The sequence below is a fragment of the Hypoxylon fragiforme genome (assembly GCF_022984875.1).
Source record: "Hypoxylon fragiforme strain CBS 206.31 chromosome Unknown GGS25scaffold_6, whole genome shotgun sequence".
Classification (NCBI taxonomy): Eukaryota; Fungi; Ascomycota; class Sordariomycetes; order Xylariales; family Hypoxylaceae; genus Hypoxylon; species Hypoxylon fragiforme.
Genome location: NW_026054761.1, coordinates 1,452,406 through 1,472,237, shown reverse-complemented (window position 1 = coordinate 1,472,237; position 19,832 = coordinate 1,452,406). Strand labels below are relative to the sequence as shown.

The 19,832-nt window shown below is 48.7% G+C and overlaps 6 protein-coding genes across 6 annotated transcripts; 3 read left to right on the top strand and 3 right to left on the bottom strand.

The window, feature by feature from the left end:
* Positions 1-53: 53 nt before the first annotated feature.
* On the bottom strand, positions 54-3,022 carry GGS25DRAFT_324183 (uncharacterized protein). The gene is made up of 2 exons (XM_049257853.1): positions 2,745-3,022; positions 54-2,622 (listed from the first exon to the last, which is right to left on the bottom strand). Exons 1-2 carry the CDS (start codon positions 2,912-2,914, stop codon positions 525-527), a joined length of 2,268 nt encoding a protein of 755 aa, XP_049115645.1. The 5' UTR covers positions 2,915-3,022; the 3' UTR covers positions 54-524.
* A 553-nt stretch (positions 3,023-3,575) lies between these two features.
* GGS25DRAFT_324095 (uncharacterized protein) lies at positions 3,576-5,568 on the bottom strand. The gene is made up of 5 exons (XM_049257851.1): positions 5,442-5,568; positions 4,869-5,360; positions 4,673-4,816; positions 4,424-4,582; positions 3,576-4,324 (listed from the first exon to the last, which is right to left on the bottom strand). The coding sequence occupies exons 2-5, from the start codon at positions 5,203-5,205 to the stop codon at positions 3,657-3,659; spliced, it is 1,308 nt and encodes a 435-aa protein (XP_049115644.1). The 5' UTR covers positions 5,206-5,360; positions 5,442-5,568; the 3' UTR covers positions 3,576-3,656.
* A 333-nt stretch (positions 5,569-5,901) lies between these two features.
* On the top strand, positions 5,902-7,859 carry GGS25DRAFT_522762 (major facilitator superfamily domain-containing protein; the record flags this gene model as incomplete). The annotated part of the gene is made up of 6 exons (XM_049264300.1): positions 5,902-6,214; positions 6,293-6,623; positions 6,719-7,151; positions 7,247-7,321; positions 7,425-7,778; positions 7,836-7,859. 6 exons carry the CDS (start codon positions 5,902-5,904, stop codon positions 7,857-7,859), a joined length of 1,530 nt encoding a protein of 509 aa, XP_049115643.1.
* A 304-nt stretch (positions 7,860-8,163) lies between these two features.
* GGS25DRAFT_324143 (fungal-specific transcription factor domain-containing protein) lies at positions 8,164-11,492 on the bottom strand. The gene is made up of 4 exons (XM_049257852.1): positions 11,196-11,492; positions 10,573-11,110; positions 9,770-10,502; positions 8,164-9,701 (listed from the first exon to the last, which is right to left on the bottom strand). Exons 1-4 carry the CDS (start codon positions 11,367-11,369, stop codon positions 8,387-8,389), a joined length of 2,760 nt encoding a protein of 919 aa, XP_049115642.1. The 5' UTR covers positions 11,370-11,492; the 3' UTR covers positions 8,164-8,386.
* A 2,489-nt stretch (positions 11,493-13,981) lies between these two features.
* On the top strand, positions 13,982-16,433 carry GGS25DRAFT_532438 (fungal-specific transcription factor domain-containing protein; the record flags this gene model as incomplete). The annotated part of the gene is made up of 6 exons (XM_049265593.1): positions 13,982-14,051; positions 14,119-14,138; positions 14,198-14,298; positions 14,380-14,607; positions 14,672-15,277; positions 15,328-16,433. 6 exons carry the CDS (start codon positions 13,982-13,984, stop codon positions 16,244-16,246), a joined length of 1,944 nt encoding a protein of 647 aa, XP_049115641.1. The 3' UTR covers positions 16,247-16,433.
* A 588-nt stretch (positions 16,434-17,021) lies between these two features.
* On the top strand, positions 17,022-19,288 carry GGS25DRAFT_323901 (carbohydrate-binding module family 35 protein). Its single transcript, XM_049257850.1, has 5 exons — positions 17,022-17,146; positions 17,236-17,636; positions 17,698-17,752; positions 17,820-18,128; positions 18,231-19,288. Exons 2-5 carry the CDS (start codon positions 17,258-17,260, stop codon positions 19,132-19,134), a joined length of 1,647 nt encoding a protein of 548 aa, XP_049115640.1. The 5' UTR covers positions 17,022-17,146; positions 17,236-17,257; the 3' UTR covers positions 19,135-19,288.
* The last annotated feature ends 544 nt before the right edge of the window (positions 19,289-19,832 follow it).

Genomic DNA, 19,832 nt, shown 5'->3' with positions numbered 1-19,832 from the left:
ATGTATGTAGCATACAGAGCATTGAAGACACCCCTGGAGATGCCTAGTATGTAGGCAGTATGTAGGCACTATTAGTACATAATAGCAGGTGGGATACATATGTATTGTACATTGTAATTATTATTAGGGGGCTAATTAGGTACCTAGGCACCTATGTATGGCGTATGATATGGATCTAGACTCGGAAGGATTTTACATGAATATCTCAGCGCACAAGCCTCAATGACGTAACGCCATGATTGGAGAGAAGGTACACAAATGGTAGCAAAGTGCCCATGCATTTCTGCCATGATCGACGTGTCGAAGATTTCACCTTCGACTACGTTTTTTTTAAAAAAAAAAACGTTACTGGCTTTCCTTTTACAATACTACTGGATGTGTTCATTCGAACGGCCTTGATCGCTATGTATTAACATACTAGTAGTAGTAGTAGTAGTAGTTGCTCCAAATAACTGCCTACTCTTTGGTCACCTTAGGTAAGTACCTACCTAGGTTAGGTTAGTAACTGGCAGTTAGCCATGATACTACGTAGCTTCGGTCGCATCCACCACATCCGCCGCATCGACCGCATCGACCGCATCGACCGCATCGACTACATCGGCCGCATCCGTCGGCTCATGCTCGACAGGCTTCTTGGCAGCTCTCGGCTTCTTTTTACGTTTGTTGCTTCCACTTCCAGACCCCATCGGGGCCTCACGTATCCATCTCGCAATCGCATCCGCACGCTCAGTGAGAATAGGATACTCTCTACCATCGTCAACAGCCCACCGCTTCGGGCCGGTGTTCGGACTAGGAACCCCGCCGCTAGAAATGCACGCGTGATCTGCTTCAGCTCTGCGCTGCCGGGCTAGGATCGCTGCCTTAAAGCTTGCCTCGTCATTAACACGCTCGTCCTCAAGTGCCTCCATGATCGCCTGTTGACGCATTCGTTCCTTTCGCTGCTCTTCCGTTTCCACGGGAGCTGCGCCTCCATTAATGGAAAGGGTGTTGATGCCAGCGGTGGCCGCTGAAAGCCCATTCGACAATATCGATGAAGGTAATGGCGCAGGGGCGCAGAGAACCTCCCAGCTCGAAGATAATTCGATCCAGTTCTCGGCTCTACGGAGAACCTCGATCCAATCTGCCCGTGCGGGAGACCTGCTAGCCTGAAATACCGGGTAGCCATCGGCAAGACGAGCGAGACGAGCAGCCATGTGTGCATGGCGCTGCAACTCCTTGGCCGATGTTTGGATAAGGGCATGACATAATAGGAGCGAATGCAAGGCATCTGTCAATAGTGGGTGGTAGGTTACCACCTCACTGGCCGTTGGGGCTGACTCCGTGGCGGCGGACCCGGTTGAAACAATCTCCGTTGACGGATAAGGGGGTAGATCTGCCGGAGGTGTAGCCGAGAATAGTGATGCCAGCTGGTATACTTTGTGAGCAGCCGGTATCCCAGTAGGACTGCTTGGATCCTGGGATGCGTGCCGAGATTGATTATAATACTTCTTAGTGCGATGCGTAGCTTGATTTACTTGCCGGCTAAAGTCGTCCGATATTTCGAAGGGATAGTCGGGCGAGTAGTGAAAGTGCTTGAGATACTCCATATAATCTCGCAAGGCGCGTTTCGCATAAAGTCGTACGGTTTTGCGCGCATCAAGTTGCCTCTTGGCCGACTCCTTGTCACCTGCTTCTGTCTCTATGTCTGGCTCCTGCGACATGGAAACGCCATTAGATGTGCCATTGCTAGCGCTGTTCACATCGGCCTGTGACGCTCCATTTCGCTCAGTAGGCGACTCGGGGAGTGCAGACGGAACATGATCACAGGCCAAGGTAAGGTAGCAACCGGCGCGTTGAAACAAAAGTTGTACCTCGGTACTACTTGGCTGGTTACTCTCGTCTAGAGGAGGGTTATCTCGCCGTCGTCGATATTTTTGTTCTAGGGGTATTAATTCATCCATCGTGGGCCTATGCCGTGGCTGTTGGAGACGATAGACAGTCAAACCGCTTGAAAGGTCCTGAACAGCACCTTCAAAGTCCTCTTTAAACATACGAACGATAGCGCGAGTCCTCAGAGGTTCGCAATCCGAAGGTCGTTGACCAATAATGAGGTTCAGCGCTCGAAAGTCGGTGCACTCAGCTAGCTGTCTCGACGGTATCTTTTCGTGGAAGAAGTGGACATAGTTGGCGTCGGGGTCGTTCGGCGCTCTTTGTAGGACGAGGCCAGCGACGTTTTCCAGGGTCGAAGTAGACTGCATTGTAGCTACACTAGAGGCTATTTCATCGAGATGGTAAGCGCGGGACAATTTCTGGGTTGCCTGCTCTCGCATCCGAAATCTCCTTTCAGGACTAAGCTTTGCGCCGGCATTGTTCCCGAATCCAAGTCCTAATGCTTGCATGTGATGCGCGGCGCCGCCTGCCAGGGAATTGGACAAAGTTGAAGATGCGACGCCATTAGCAGCGCGTACGGCCAAATCCGTAGCACCGTCTACTAGTTGTCTTATCTTGACCAGATCGTAAAAAACTGCCGGATCGACGGGACGGGGTAAGGGCATATAGTAATTGGCGTTGGCAAGGGTTTCGAGGACTTCGAGTGGCAACTGCAGCCATGGGCCATGAAAGGATGATATGTAGCGCCAATGTCTAGAGAGTTATATATCCATGTAAGTTTTTGCACATATAATGTTTCGCGCAATGAAGCAAACAGCAGTAGAGAGGTAGTAGGGAAAGCAATGGGAATTTTATGGTATGACTGTATATCTTACTTATTTCGACAAATCACAAGCGCAGAAGAAGGTGGCGCGGCCGAAGGAGGTTGCGGTACGGAGGAAGCAGCGGCCTTTTTCTTGTTATTTGTTGTCGAAGATGATGCCGAGGGCTCTGGCTCCAAAGTAGGAGATTCGGCCGCTGCGGGCTTCTTATTCTTTTTGCCCATCGCGCATTGGTAGTGGTGGTGTTGGGTGTTGGTGGTGGAATAGCGCCAACAGTATTAAGTAGTATATGTAGTATTAAGCGTATGTACGTAGGTAGCGTACCGGTAGGTAGAATGTGGTTATTCGGTGTATGTTAATTAATGTAACTGTTTACAAAGTAAATAAGTATGTGAGATAGGTATGATTCGATTCCACAATTACTGCATCTATTGGCGTAAATGGAGCGCGAATCACGACGAGAAATAATGCTGTTGCGATTCGTCAAAAAAAATAATCGGTTTGCTGTGACGTTCGACGTTTTTTCTTTTGCCCGGGAGAGAAAGAAGGTTGAATTGGTCTGTGGCGCGCTTGAAGATCGTGGCTGGAACGTGGGGTGTAATTACTTGTGTACAGTACTAGTAGTACCTAGGTACTAGGTATAATCGGATACTAATGGATTCTGTACTAGGTACAACCGTAAGAGATGCCCTAAATGTTTCCAATTGAAATGGTCAATTTGAATTCGCAACTGCAATATGACTTGTAAGTTGTAAGTTAGTGTTATGTACCTAGTACAACGTAGTTAGCCTGATTTAAAGTTTATTGATAAGTTTATTGATATACTACTAGTAGTATATGTCAATTGATACATAATACGTAACCTTGAACTTTCACTGTTATGCGTGAAGCAAGGCTTAGCAAGCTCCTTCATCACATTGATTAGTGATATAATATATATTATCTACACATGTAGGACATGTACTACTATTTACTTCCTTTCACATCTTTTTCCCATTCCCTCTTCACTTCCATCAAAAGGCCATCTTTTGTTAAAACGTCTAGTGCTGTACCTGCCATCGCTTTCCCTACCCGTAAACATCTTTCAAACGCCACCCTTTTCCCAGCCGCTTCCGCAAATTCCGGATTGTGAGGCCCGTTCCCGTTTGGCCCCGGTGGAATAGCAAACCCTACGTTCAGACTAGGCATAGCGTAACTGATATCACCTTGATCTGTACTAGCCATTGTCCGGCCTGCGATTTCATCCACGTCGTCGTTTCCTGGGATTGGTTGTGGAGGCGACAATGCGTTGAAGTATTTCCGGTAAGAAGCGCCAAGCACTCGATTGGGGACGTGGTCGGCGTAAGTCTGCACCGGCTTCATCTTGAGCGTGGCACCAGTTGCAAGTGCTCCCCCTTCAAAGCATCTGTCCACTTTCTCCTTTAATTCCTTCATTCTCGTCTGAGTATTGGCGCGGACAACAAAGTTCCCAGCCGTGTGAGCATGGATCACATTCGGCCGAACACCGCCATCCGTGATGTTCCCCTGAATAACATCGCCCGGCATAGTTTGTTGGCGAAGGACTGACAAGGCATTATAAGCCGTGATCAACGCATCAAGCGCGTTGATACCTAGCCAAGGGTTTGCCGCGGCGTCTACAACCCACAAAGTCAGCTTGTCTTCACATACCTATTCTTTTCTTCTGATTTTCTTCCCACAATTGCCTAGAATAAGGGGAAGGTGGTGATGCTTACGGGCCTCGCGTCCAAAATATTCAACTGAAAATGCGGTATACGCAGATGTGCGCATTAAAGCAGTGTCTTGGGTGATACCAGGGTGTGATATCAAGTTGATGTCGACATTATGATCTCGGTAAGCACCAGCTTGCAAGAGCTTGATTTTGCCGCCTCCACCTGCGAGAAGTTAGGACGAAATGCTCACCAAAAGTGATATCCCTCAATCGTATATATCGAGGAGACGGGATCAATGAAGCTATGTCTTACCTTCCTCTGCAGGTGTACCAAACATGACAACTTTCCCAGATAGACCATGTTGTTTGACTATTTCAGCTGTCGCTAGTCCACCGGCTACGGAAGCAGTAGCAATGAGATTGTGGCCACACGCATGCCCGATACCGTCCAGTGCGTCTACGAAGAGGGGTCAGATCGCGTTTATACCAAAGAATAGGACATCACACACCCATTTCTACGTTGAACGATACCGTAGGGCCTTTCTTGCCGCTATCAAACACAGCAACCCACGCAGTAGCCAGTCCGTAAGCGGACGGCGTTACTTTCCATCCCGGCCTAGCGGCCATAAACTTGGTCAAAGTGTCATGGGCGATGAACTCTTCATACCCGAGCTCTGGATTATCGTGAATTTTCTTATTAACGGGCCACAATTCGTCGGTAATGCCGTCAATAAAATCGCTAATTTCGTCGAGGTATCCGACATTCGTTTGAGATATGCTAGCGTCAGCGTATGTGACGAAGATAAAATCATCGACTAGTTCGTCCATCGTTTTAGGGAGATCCATCGTTGGAATATGTACACAGATGGTTCACACAGCGGCGGCTTTATATATACATGGAAGTAGTATAAAATATTTGGAATAGCTACCTACCTAGGTAGTCACTTATATATAATATTCAATGTTGCATAAGGAGTCCTCGAATATGCGAGTGCATAAACCTTGATGGCGTCAAAGGAGAGACGTAATTAGCCTATCCATCCATTGAACAACTGCGGTGTAACATGCACCGACCTACTTACATGCATACAGAATCATTACATCTACCCCATACGTTCATATAACGAACCATACGTTAAAAACTTCCTGTTTAGGACAGCTATTATGGTCCAGGCCGCATTAGTTATGGTTCCCAACCGGGGACGAAGGAATCAGTTCCATGTTGGGACAAGAGATATCGACATCGGAGATATTAGCTGCTTCCCCTGCTTATCTCTTTGAGGCGGGGACCTCCGTATCAAATACTGTACTCAGCTTAGTGCCTCGAGCCCTATCTACAACATCAAGATACCTACCAGCTGAGTACGTAATTCGGTATAGTATATAAGAAGATGCCGAGATCCAAGCGGTCGGTCCGCCGAGTTCAATGTTGCTATCTCGAAGTGCGCGAGCTGTATATATTCCTTGAATTCGCCGAGTTCCAAATAGCTAGCTAAGAATGACATACGGTGCGAACCCAACTAGAACTGGGACTATTTGGCCATGACTTCAGAAAAGCAAGATGTGGTTTCTCCGAACCCGGTGGACATCGAAGTAGGATCCGAATTGAAAATACAAGATGAGACCGGCGACCTGGCCGCAAAGGCGCTGGCGATCGGCGGCGTCGTAGACGAGGAGCTGTCCCGCCAAGTTCGGCGGAAAATCGACATGCGAATATTGCCGTTCCTGTGCATCACCTACGCCCTGCAGTTCATCGACAAGACGTCCTTGGGCTACTCGTCTGTCTACGGGATTATCCCCGACAACAGGCTGAAGGGCCAGGAATATTCGTGGGCTAGCTCCATCTTCTACTTCGGTGCGGAGTACCTGTCTCAAGAGCTGCTCTACAAGTAGTAATCGATAGCAAGTGCAAGTGCTGATAGTCTCGTCTCAGGATACCTTTTCGCTGAATACCCCGGCATCGCAATCTTGCAGCGGTTTCCCGTCGCTAGGTTTCTCGGGGTCAATGTGATACTATGGGGTGCGATACTAATGACCACGGCCGCCTGCTCTTCCTTTGCCGGCCTTGCTACCGTACGCTTCATCTTGGGTGTCGTAGAGGCAACTATTTCGCCCGGATTTGTAGCCGTCACCGGGATATGGTGGACTAGGCAGGAACAGGCGAGTCGCTCGGCTCTTTGGATCTCGTTCCTTGGTGTTGGCAGTTTTGTCGGAACCCTGCTGGCGTTCGGGATCGGTCATATTCAGGGCGCCCTGTCTACTTGGTATGTACACACGTGGAACCAGTGATTTATGAGCCTTCGCTGAGGTTGGCGCGTGTTTATCCCAGACAGTTCATGGCTCTAACACATTATTATAGGAAGTACATCTACCTAATTCTGGGATGCATAACTATCGTATGGGGAGTTGCTTTCACGCTCTGGGTGCCAGACGGCCCAGCAAGCGTCAAGTGGCTCGACGAGAACGAAAAAGTCATCGCCGTGCAACGCGTGATCGGGAATAAGACGGGTACCAAGTCCCGCCGCTTCGTCAAGGCGCAAGTCGTGGAAGCCGTGACGGACCCCAAGATCATCGTCCTGGGCCTGATCTCCTTCGTCAACGCGATCGCGTCGGGCGGGCTCTCGTTCGGCTCGCTGATCATCCAGGGCTTTGGCTTCACCCCGATCCAGACCACGTTGCTGAACCTGCCCCTGTCCACCGTCCAGGTCGTGGCGCAGCTTGGCTCGGGATTCGCGGCCTCGAGAATCAGTGGCTCCCGCTTGCACATCGGATCGCTGGCTATGATACCTCCGGTGTGTACATATAACTATATACCTGATTATCCCTCTCTAGGTGATAGCATTACTTTTTAACGGGGCAAAGAGAACTAATTAAATGCCTGCTGAAGATCGTGGGGACGGTGTTGATCAACCAACTCCAACCAGCCAATCGATGGGGCCGGCTCGTCGGGGTCTGGCTTTTGGTGAGTAGCAATTTCATTCTACACTTACAACCTCCTATATCTTCAGATAATAGATGCAAGTACCTAGTCGTCTAGTCTTAGTACTAACGAACCCAACCTACAGGGCTCGTACCCCGTAGGCTTCATGGTGCTCCTCGGCCTCCTCTCGACCAACATCGCCGGCAGCACCAAGCGCTCCGTCGCCTCCGGCTGGGTCTTCATCTGCTACTGCGTCGGGCAGATCGCCGGCCCCCAGTTCTTCCGCAGCAGCGAGGCCCCCGCCTACCACAGCGGCATCGTCGCCATGCTGTGCGGCTTCATCCTGAACCTCGCCCTCAACCAGGTCCTGCGCCTCCTCTACGTCCTCGAGAACAAGAAGCGCGATGGCGCCCTCGAGGGGAAGTCCGAGGACGAGATCGCCGAGATGAAGAGGCTCAGCGATGTCCAGGGGTTCGAGGATGTCACGGATAGGGATAATGTGAGTTACTTGCCTGCCTACTTGGCGAGAACATCGCGTGTCTGACATATTTCGCAGCTCATGTTTCGTTATACATTGTGATTCCCTAAAGGTAGGATTCTTAGTCGAAGATCACGAAAGTAGCCAAAAAGAGCAGTATTCCACGATTTAGACTTGCCAGCCTAGCTACTGGGTAAGTATCTACACTATGTTTGACTCACCAGGCAAAAGGGAAGCTTACCGCAAAGGATAATAAATTCTCTGCTTTCCATCAATAAATGATATAATCAACGCCAGCCCATTTATTCACACATCGTAGGAGTAACTCCCTCAGCTCAGCTAGAAGAGATATTCAACGTGATCATCATAGAGTATAATAGAAAACGATCTTCAAACGAAAAAAACCCGACCTGCATTCGCCCCTATTCACATGTCCGTCTGGCTATATCTAAACGCCTAAAAGAAAGTGGTATCTATCAGTGAACAATCCTAATATACCTATATATCCAATGACGTAATATGAAAAGCCATCCCATTCAACATAGATGACGAATGCAAAGAACAACTCCTGATATAGTCCCATATATGTACCTTATCCAGGTAGGTATCTAAAGTGCCAATAAAAATCACTAGCTCCCATTCCAATTCATGTTTTGGCCAGTATTGCCCATGACATAACTTGGATATGCCAGTCCCATATTTAGATAAGTGTCTATGTCCGTCATGCCTTCGTGTTCTAGAACATCCATGAGCTCCATCTGCTGCTCTTGGCTTAAGCTTCCCTGTCGATCGGGTGAGAAGCCGTTAGACATGGGCATATTGCCCATACCAACGTTACCAAGACCGTTCGTGCTAGACGAATCGCCCCAGAAGTTGTTACCTAACCCGCCACCGAAAGTATATGGTGATATGAATGGTTGCGGAGGGTTGAACCAGTCTGCCAATGTACTTGATTGGGGTAGAGGCCTTTGTCCTTGCGGTTGATGATGTGCCATGGAAGACATGGTAAAATTAGGCGGGCTCGGGTGCTGTTGCTGGGGATGCATCGTGTTTGGTGTTGCTATATCGGAAGGGGTCTGGGCTAGACTCGAATTTGAGAGCATGGGTGTTGCTAAAAGCGAATTTTCCATGATTGGGGTAGCGGAACTGCCTGCAGGTATCGAATCCGGAGGGGTCGGTAGATGTTGATCAGGAGACATGAAAGGAGGAGAAGCAGTTGAATCGGTATCTTGGGGACTGCTCTCTTCCATGAGCGGTAGGTCTCCAGTTTGGGTAAAATCTGGAGGAAAGTAGCTAAAGCGGCGCCCGGTGTGATCGCTAGAAGCTGGGTTGAGGAAGATAGAATTAGATCTAAAGGTAGGCTGTGGAGGATAGTCGCCGACTTTATAACTGTTCATCTCTTCGGGACCTGAACCAAAAACATAGCCAAATTGTGGCGGGCTGAAGGCTGAAGCACCAGCCTTTGACACAGTCGTGGCACTTGAAAATTCGGATGAGGGTGAGTTTGTATCGTGTTGGGATGGAGTGTCAAAGGAGCTCGAGCTCGAGTGATTGGATGTCATATTTGAATCATAACCTTGAAGACATGCTTTGGTGAATGTAGCGTATAATTGAGATGCTGCTGCTGTACCTGGCCATCTTTCGACACATTGGTCAATTATATCAAGTGAGATATTGACAAGTTCCTGAACCTCATCTTTCGGATGTAAGGCTCGGACCTTGGGATACGTGACAGCCCATAGAAGAGAGTTGAGCGACATGTATAGTGTTAGTATAAAAATCCACGTGATATCAACAGCCGCTGCCATCATTTGTTTGCTAGAAATATTGATGACAAAGGCAGCCGAATCAAAGCATTTTGTGGCTGACTGAACGGACGGCATGGGGACTTGAGGCGAAGGGCGATGAAGTGCTACTATCATAGTATGAAATCGTCCCGAGAACCTATGGTTATACGTTAACAAATAATACGGATATATATTGGGAGGTAGCTGTCGGCATCATGTACATACCAAGGCTTGCACCACGGAGGGTTTTCAGGAGACTCTCTTAACCATTGATCCATCTTAGCCTCCATATTTGCGAACCACGGATGGCGGTCGTCTCTAGGTTCCGAGTACTTCTTCTCATATAACACTCGGCGGATCTCCGCTTGAAGTAGTCGCATCTTACAGAAGTGTATAGCAACCAATTTCTTCTCATTGGGAGGTCCGGGGATGATTCCGCTTTCATGAATATTCTCATCACCAACATTTTCGAAGAATTTCACGTCGCTTACATCGTCACTTTTGGCAAAGCCGTTCGGACGACCCATGCTGTAGGCCAAGCCAAGTTCCATACTGGTGACGATCCAGCTCAATCGTCGTCGCATATCAAGGGTGAGCGGGTCATTAGCGCCTATGGAGATCGTCTTCTCGTCAGCAAACCCAAGTTGCTGACAGATTCTTGTCGCTAAGCCAACAATGTAATATACGGCGGTCCGGGTGGGTGTTAGTAAAGAATATTGGCCGATTAAGACAAGACATTGGAGGGTCTTGAGATCTTTAGGGCGAACAACGTCCTCAAAGTACTCCATGGCAGCGAGGTAATAACTATCGGCGAGGCCTGCATACGTGGCGTCGAGTTTTTGCATACTGGTTGCTATAACCAATCGCACCACAAAATTTTGGTACGAGTCTTGGCTCCCGGCATAGACATCCTCAAGAGTGGCTTGCAATGCCTTCTCGTGGAACGTTGGAGTGAATACTTGAGCTGAAAAAAAGGTCAAGGCTAGGATTCTCTCTACTAGGCAAGGTACGAAAGGATACCAACTCACCTCGTTGGTGGAAAACTTCCATCAGCCTGTCGGCAATACCTCTACTTGGAAGATTCTGCGCCGCAACTGCACTAATGATGGGATAACTCTTCTTCCTCGTTGCTTGCGGCCGCATAGCAAAGGACTGCGACCGCATCCCAGGATAGTTGGGTCCAGGCGGTTCAGCTGGACGTCGCCCTCGTACATTTGGTATTAGCTCTGCTATCTGCTTCGAGTCGGTATGTCGTTTAGCTTCTTCCATAAGTATGCGCGTCATGGCGATACCACTAGATGGACCAAGATACCGTGGAGTCTCATCTGTCTCATTTAGACGAACCAGGCCGCCTGGTCGAATAAAGTCTTCGTTATTCTTAGGCAAGTCATCTTCATTAGTGTACTGACTAAGTTCGGCCTCGAGGTCTCGAACTTTCCCTTGCAGTTTGACGACATAGTAGCGACTTATTTTCTTGTTCTTTGTGGTGTCAAAGTATTCGCAGGTGGAGCCCGATCGTTCGCATGGTAGACAACGGGGCAAGGTAGGATCACAGCGCGTCTTCCTCTTTAGAGATAGGCCAGTCAATTTGAGCACTCTAGAAGGACACATATATTTCTGTTTCTATTCGACTATACAAAGTAGAACTTACCTGACGACACCGACAGCAAGCTGTAAGGGTATGCGCAATGCGATGCGAGGCTTCACCATCGCCTTGATCCTCAACCTTGATGGGCCTCTTCGGCTGGTGATGAAATCCTTGCGAAAGTCCTGGGCCATAGGTCCCAAAAGCCTGGACTTGGCGAAAAACACTTGATGCATCCATAGGGAATCTTAATGAAGTATCCTGTTGTTTCTGTTCTAGGAAATCCGGGGCTTTCTATCTGGCCCCCAGAGACGTGGGGGAGAGCAGCACTTGTCGGTCGCACGTAACGTCGAAGACTCGGGTTCGAGGCGTCGGGAGTGAAAGCGGGGCGAAGAAGTTGAGCAAACCGACTATGCTGCTGCTGATGTTTCCGATTAAGTGTTCTTACTTTAACATGGTCTCGAATATTTGGAGTGCCGCCGCAAAATGTTTCGTAGATTCTGCTGTAGAATGGAGAGTCGTCCACTGGAAAGGCGAAGCATGCAGCATTTTGATTCTGAGAACACATTCTTACGTACTCAGGTCTCAGGTACGGTAGAGGTACCTATCATCGCAAGTATCTATGTACCTAGACGCGCGAAGTGGGTATGCAAGTGGATGATGAGTGGGTAAGTGGATATCTTACTAAGGTTAGACATGTGGTTTAGTTACCTTCTTAGCTTCCGTCACGGGGATTAAGTCTTCTTCAATATTGGTTGGTCATAGGACAACAGCACACTGCGGCCGTAGAGCAGGAAACTTTTAAGGTTCTTCATCAAACTTTATGGTTCATGGCAATCCATGGATACGATCACATGGACCTTCATCAATGGCTAATGAAGAAGTAATAAGCGATTCCATCCGCACCTGCTAGCCTTGGTACATATTATGTAGTAACTTTGAAGTTTTAATGTTATATGTAGGCAGGCAGGTACGTAAGGTTAGATGCTAGGTAGGCAGGCACGCAACTATTCAATGTTGTAGGTTACTAGGTAGGGTGATTTCCAGGCTTCAAGCTTGTAATCTTGGAAATCTAGAATGACATTCATTCTCTTTTTGCTTTGCCTGTTTCACTTTTCGATCCATTTACCAGACTCTGCCGTATGATATGATATTGTGGTCTTGTTTGATCGCGCAATTGTTTTAGTTCCAAGGTTCAAATGTTGTTTTAAATGCGCAAGCAACTCCTCTGAGATTCGCTTGCTACTACGTAAATGCAATTGTACTGCAACTACAACGTATATTCCATGCGAGCACTGCAAAAACGCCCTAAGGATTACTTCCCTGGCCCAACTGCAAACATCCGCTACTATTCTTGGACTACTTTTTCCCCCTTGTTTTCTTCCTACTGATTACATACATGTAGTTGCAAAATTTCCTGGTTGAGTCTGTTCTGGATGGTTACATCGGGTTGATGATGCCGCAGTTGCCATGAATGCGTAGGTAATAACTAAGGTTAGCGACTTATTACCCATGCTATCATGCAAGCACTATGTTTGATTCGACTGTCGCAGACAAAACACAGATGGATTCTCCTTGTCGACCTAGGCAGGCTACGATATGTAGCTGCTTGTAAGCCACAAACGAGTTCTGTCCCACCAACTAGATGCGGGAACCCTCCAGCCTTACCGCGATATCGCGGTGACGTGGGAGGAACGTGGGGAGGCCTAAACCCCGACATAGATACCTTTCCCGACGCATGAAGGAGCTTTTAATGCTACGACACAACCTAGTTTGCCATAATCCATTCGTATATACACCTTTGATGACGAAAAGAAAGAAACCCCGCGAGTCATTGATAACAAAGCCCCAAGGTAAAACTTGAAAGGAGTAGGCATCCATGTGCAAGTATCATGATGCTAACAGACGGAGAGTTAAACGGAGAGCCCAAGATCGTTCGCCCAGCAGACGTTAGAATACTGAATCTCCACAGTTTGTGGTACAGCTGCCGTAGCCTACCGCAGCCTACCGCAGCCTACCCGTTGTGAAATTCCGAGTCTCCTCACAATGGATGGTTTCAACTGTTTCTGTTGTAACTTGTGATACATCCAACCTCCCTACCTCCCTATCCTATGTACATAAGACCTCTCTAACCTACCCTAGGGGTACATAAGTTAGTTCCTAGTACTGGGTACTTGATCGTTATGTAGTTGGCTATGATGACGGACCGACCCACCGTCATAGAGCTGCATGCTCCTTCGTTTGGTCTGTATTATTAACGCCACTGCAATAATACTTACACACTAGGGCACATGTATGTGTCTACTTTGGTAAGCCTCCCTCTACTTATTTTCAACTTATTGCTCACCACAGCCCCCCAAAAAGACTTCTAAAAGCGGCATATCTACCACGTGCAGGCCCAAAATCTTAATCTCACTACCGGCCACCGCTACCGTTACCACTACATACCACTATCTACCTATACTATTGAACCTCATACCTACCCTACCTACTGACCTACATGTAGTTAATCCTAAACGTCCTATTCGGGTTGCGCACAACGTCTTTGCAACTAGCCAAGTTAATCGTAACCGCCTCGGCTCCACATCTCCCCACGAGCACGTACTCCGCTCATATGCTCATACGCTCATACTCAATATCATATCAATGAAGACTGAATAATTAATAGATCACTGCCATAATTGGGGACATATCCACTTGAAGCCGCACTATCTTATAAGTACTTATCGTGTTCCTTTTCAAACAGTCTGAGGGTCTACCTACTTAGGTAGATATCGTGGAGTGCCACCGGGAAGCCGTACGCGCTCAAGCCTTCTTTCCAAGACGGGTGACAATCTCACAACTTTGGAAGCATGCCACGATCCAGCTTTTCGGACAATCCATTGTTGCGTGTATCACGACCAGTGTCAGCCTGTTCTAGATGTTAGTACTCTCATAAGCAGTATCCTATACGTTGCTTTAGTAATCACTGTAGCTAAGATATCCATAGGTCGAGCTGCTAAAGTCAAGGTAGCCAGCCCCTCACCACTTAATCTTCAGATGAGCCCGAATATTGACAGAATTACCAGTGTGATGGGAAATTGCCTGCGTGTACAGCCTGCGAGAAGGCTGGCCGCGAAAACGAATGCTCAGCTGCGAACGATCAATTTGCGAGAGGCAAGGAGCGAAGGTGAGAAATTTCACTCTCATAATCTCACACTCACCCACCCCCCCTCTCTTAAGCCTCGTTCTGCTTACACCGTTTCCTTAGCTACGTTGCTGCGCTTGAACTCCGCATAGAAAAGTTGGAAAAGCGATTAGCGTACGCCCGATCAAGAAAGGCGTCCGTCGCTCAACATGAGTCTGAAGTTCCACCAGCACCACCTGAATCGGATCGCAAGGACTCGCTTGCTACCATCAAAGCTGCCATATATCGCAAGGCAGCGCGGAAACGAGAAATATCTGATGTTAACTCGCTGATGTCTGATTTTGGTTATCTGTGAGTCGAGCCAGTAGATGGCCATAAATATCGTCTGGACAGTAGGATGTTAATACTTGACTAGGTCAATCAATGCCACGACAAGAGACTTTGAGCCATCAATGAGCAACATGACATTCGCGCGTCTTGTGCTGGCTGCTGCTACTAATGACCCTCTTCCAGATGTTCTGGACTGGACACTGCCTCCCAAACAGGATGTTATTGCTCTCGTTCAACATTACATGACTAATGTATGGTCTCTGTATCCTGCGTTCCCAGAGACTATGCTTTACACCATTCTTGAACAAATATATTCGTTCCAGGATCGCATGATAAAAGATGCCGACTACTGGCTAGTGTATATGGTATTGGCGATCGGATCTGCCGCTCAGAGTCGGGCCAAAAACGACGATTATTATATCAACGGAGTACGATTCGTCGCACAGGCAATGCAACATGCAGATAAGGCATTGATGCCGGGCTACACAACACAGATCCAATCTTTGGTTCTCCTCACCATATACTCAATGCTTGATCCCGCCCATTTCGACAGCTGGCACTTAATCGGCTTTACCTCTAGGGCGGTGATCGACCTGGGGTTTCACCAAGACCCTCCGCCGGAGCAACTCTCAGATAAATCAGTGCTAGATATGAGGCGGAAAGCTTTCTACTGCGTGTATTCATTAGACAGGTATGTAAGATCTCCTACACTTCCAATGAGAGGCTAACCTTTCGGCAAAGATCCATCAGCATGGTTCATGCACGCGCTTTTTCGTTTACTGATGCTGCTACAAATGTTGCCTGGCCAAGACCCTCATCCTTCAGTCGCCGGGCTTCGATCACCGGTCAGATGCTTTCGGGTTCCGAGCCTGCATTCCTACTTTTCCAACTACGCCGAGGTCAGTCTCATTGGTATCAGGCACTGTTTCAGGCAGAACCAACGCCATTGCCCGACTCATCCTCATTTATCTGGCAAATGTGCCAAGACATGAGGGAGTGGGCTGAGGCGCTTCCTACCTCACTTCCAGTTGGAATGAGGGAGTTGTTCGATCTCGAGTTGCGGTATAGCTTTGTCTACTGTGTGGCACCCTCAGCCAGGGCTCCCCATATGACGGATTATGGCAGGTTGCTCATCTTCGAACATGCCATCGCCTATCTTGATCGTATATATGATGTCTCGCATAGTGGGGTGAAAACAGCATTCTATACATATCACGATGCCTTGCGTGTTTTCTTTATGGCAAGTCAGTTTGTTGCTGTCCTTCGTGATGCAGAGGACCTGCTTCTCGCAGGTGTTACCCCACCGTTGCCGCTGGTCGAACTCGGTAAAGCACCACCGCCTCCTTTGCCCCAACGTCCTGGCGGCCCTGGGGTAGATAATCTTAATCGGAGCTTAGTATGCCTTGACAGAACTGCACGCACACTCGCGAAGTATGGCGAACGGTGGGATACGTGCGTGGCCTTACAACGGACCTTTGAAATGATATCGAGCGACCTAGTAGATCGCCTACGCTTGAGGAAGCGGATGAAACAACACTCTTCACCACCGCAGAATGTCCAAACAACTATGCCACGAGAAATGAAATGGGTAGGTGTTGACGTCGAAGCTCTCATAAGGGGGGGCTCGGGGTCACGAGGCGCGAAATTCGAACATTCCTGAATAGACTCAACAATGCACTGCACAACAGCCTTTTCGTCATGGCAAAACCGAATAGGTAGCCAAGGACGAAAAGGTCACATCTCTTCATGAGAAATTCCATAGCTTGAGGAACGCTAGTGTGTACTACCTATATTAGTCTGCATGGAAAGGCGTTCAAATGGACTGACGAGCGCATTTGGCTTATTAACGGGGAATGGGGATATTTGGATGACTTTTAACATAACATACCTACAAACAAGACTAGCTTCAATATGCGTCAAACAGACGTTACAGCATCGGAATCTCGCGTCTTTGGGTATTCGTACGATTGAGCGATACATCCTTTTAGCAGCCAGCCACCTCCCTCTTTTCCACTGCTAAGTCTTGTATCTCTATGATGTATCTATCCAGCAACCCATCCAGTGCATTCACCATGACAAGTTTTAGTCTATTAAGGCTACCTTACCGCGAATCTATCCTCATAGGGCCGCTTGTAACCTTGTCGCTTAGTGCCCACTTGGACGGTTACATTGGAACTCATGCAACTGCGGGTGTGGGGAAGGCTCGGAAGAGTATCCCTTGGTGCAGGCAGACTAGGTTCCCCGCAGAGAATAACTCTCGTTTCTTGGAGAATACCAAGGAATGGTGATGGAGAAACTTGTTCTGCGAGGAAGGGGTTTCTATACTGCCCAGGCACCTAGGTAAAGTACCTTAGTAGTAAATGTTAATAGTAGTAGTGATGGTGGATGCGTTAAGGGGCAAGGGATGCTGTGTGGTATGAATTGTATGCCAACTAGATACTTAGCCTGGACTCAGTTGGGGTAGCTTGGAGCTTGATGAGGTTTATCCGGTTGCACTGGTAGTCATCGGCTCGTATACACCGAGGAGGCTTGGCTTGGCTCTTTCACGAGTGTACAAAAGGTACGGTGACGCTCATGAGTCTTGGATACGTATGTTGATACCCAAAGTCTCTATGCAGCCAACTCACCCTATATAAACTTCATAAGTAGGACAGTCGAGGATTAGTACACGATGAAGAGCATCATCGCTCCAACGATGCTGTTGGTGGCTGCGGTGGAAGCTGGGTTGTACAAGTCTAAGACTCCGCCAATGGGATGGAACAGTTATAACCACTATAACTGCAATCCCAGCGAGCAGATCATGAAGACCAATGCTAAGGGGCTCGTCGATTTGGGCTTGGCAGATTTGGGCTACGTATATGTCACGACCGATTGTGGGTGGATGGCAAAAGATAGAGACTCCGACGGCCGTTTACAATGGGATACTAACCTATTCCCATCTGGAGGGAAAGCCCTGGGCGATTATATTCATAGCCTGGGTTTGAAGTTTGGACTCTACTCCGGAGCAGGATATTACCAATGTGGTTCGACGGATCTACCGGCTTCTCTTGGTATGAAATCTGCGGAAATAGATCTTTGTGTCTCTGAGCTGTATTCTAAGTTTAAATATAGGATTCGAGGAGATAGACGCGCAAACGTTTGCCGAGTGGGAAGGTGATTCTTTAAAGTAAGTTTCAGAGCTTTTAGAAAGCACCTTTCCAGTCTACGGTCGTATTCAAGTCTTATACACATAGGTACGATAACTGCTACTCTTCCTCCCGCACGGTCATGGCGGACTATACATCGCCAGCTTCTACCTCGCCCTCGCGCCACCAGAAGATGGCTGCGGTCTTGGAAGGTGTAGATCGAGACATAGCCTATTTCATATGCCAATGGGGTGTTGGCGAGGACCTGGGTGTTTGGGCCTCGCCTATCGGCAACATCTATAGAATCAGCAACGATATCTATAACTCGTGGAGGAGTGTATGGAGAATCACGAACCAGGCTGTGCCGTTTTACAAGACCACTACGGTTGGCGCCTATCCCGACTTGGATATGTTGATGTGAGTGCTTCTAAGCCCTGAGCGTTGTCTAAGGGGTACACTTACCCCAGCACCTACCCACCTACCTACATTCAAACACCGATTAATACGTATGATGTCTAGCATCGGTCTCAATGCCCTGTCCCTAGAGGAAGAAAAGTTCCACTTCAGCATGTGGGCAATCAACAAGTCTCCTCTCAACATCGGCGCCCCAGCCGACCCGAGCCTGATCCCGGCGTCCTCCCTCGACGTGCTCCGCAACGAAGAGGTCATCGCCATCAACCAGGACCCGCTGGGCAAGCAAGCACGCCTGATCCGGCGATACACCGAGGAAGAATGGGATATCTGGGCGGGCGAACTCTCCGGAGCGCGTACTGTACTCGGCATCGCGAACTGGCGCAACGACTCGCAGACTGTCGAGGTCGACCTTGCCGCCGTGCTTGGTGTCGCGTCGGCGAAGGCCCGCGACGTTTGGGCCGCGCAAGACATTGGCGTCGTCTCCGGCGTCCAGACTTTTAAGCTTGCCGGCCACGAGATGCGGCTCCTGGTCCTAAGCGACGTCGTTGCCACCACCGCAACGATAGAGAAGTCCACGGGAACGTACTACGCGGCGACGAACGCGACACTCGCCGGCGGCGCAGCCAAGGTCTCCTGCGACGCGAGCGAGTGCGCGCCCGCCGGGGCCAAAGTGGGGAACATTCTAGGCACAGCGGCCACCGCAGCATTCGACTCCGTTGCCGCAAGGTCTGCGGGCTCCAAGGTCCTCGGCGTCGACTTCATCAACTACGACATCGCGCTCGACAGCGCCTGGGGCTGGGGCTCCAACACGCGCAACATGACGGTCGCCGTCAACGGCGGCCGCGCGAAGCGGTGGGCGTTCCCCATTGCGGGGGGTGACTGGTTCGAGAGCGATAGGATGTTCATTGAGGTTGATGGGTTTGTGCAGGGTGAGGAGAATAGCGTGGTGTTCTCGGCGAGTGGCAATGCTTATGCGCCGGATTTGGTTGGGTTTGAGATTTTTGAGTAGGGAGAGGGAGGGGTTGAACCGTTGAGGGATGCTGTGGTCGCTAACCTACCTGTAGCTAGTTCAGTCTACTAGTAGTAGTAGTAGTAGTAGGTACCTAGGTACGTTAGGATTCGCTTGTATAAAATGCTTTCCATGAACTACCTAGTATTTTCCAGGTATATAACATGGCTCGCAGATCTTCTTCGGGGCTATCTTCACATTTTCCACTGGCAGCATCGTGAGGCCAATTTCGCTCCTCTTACACCCACCACTCGCCCTCACAGACTAAGGCGTGGCGGGTTTGATAGCAGTTGTTTGCCTGTATGTCTGTGTGCCTAATCTTACTAAGCTTTCAATACACCAGATCAGTTTGTTTAGAAGGTAGGTATCCTATATTACCTATTCATCCTCTCTACTGAGGCATCTATCTAGCATTTGTAGGTAGAAAAGTGGGACCACTAGATGGCTTAAAAGACGTCGATATCAGTGTCAACAAACAACAGCATGCCTGAAACTTGCAACAGCGATATCAAGATACTAACTAGTAGTTAGCTGCCTCAGGTACTTGTCTGCCTGGTAGGTGAGCTTGCGCCTGTCTCTGACTCTTACTAATTAATTGGCAAAAGCACTGTGATTGTTTACGGTACATTATCAAGCGTACCCATCTAGGGAGAAACATTGTGACTTTGACGAGCAAGTTTCCGTCTCCACGAAAATGG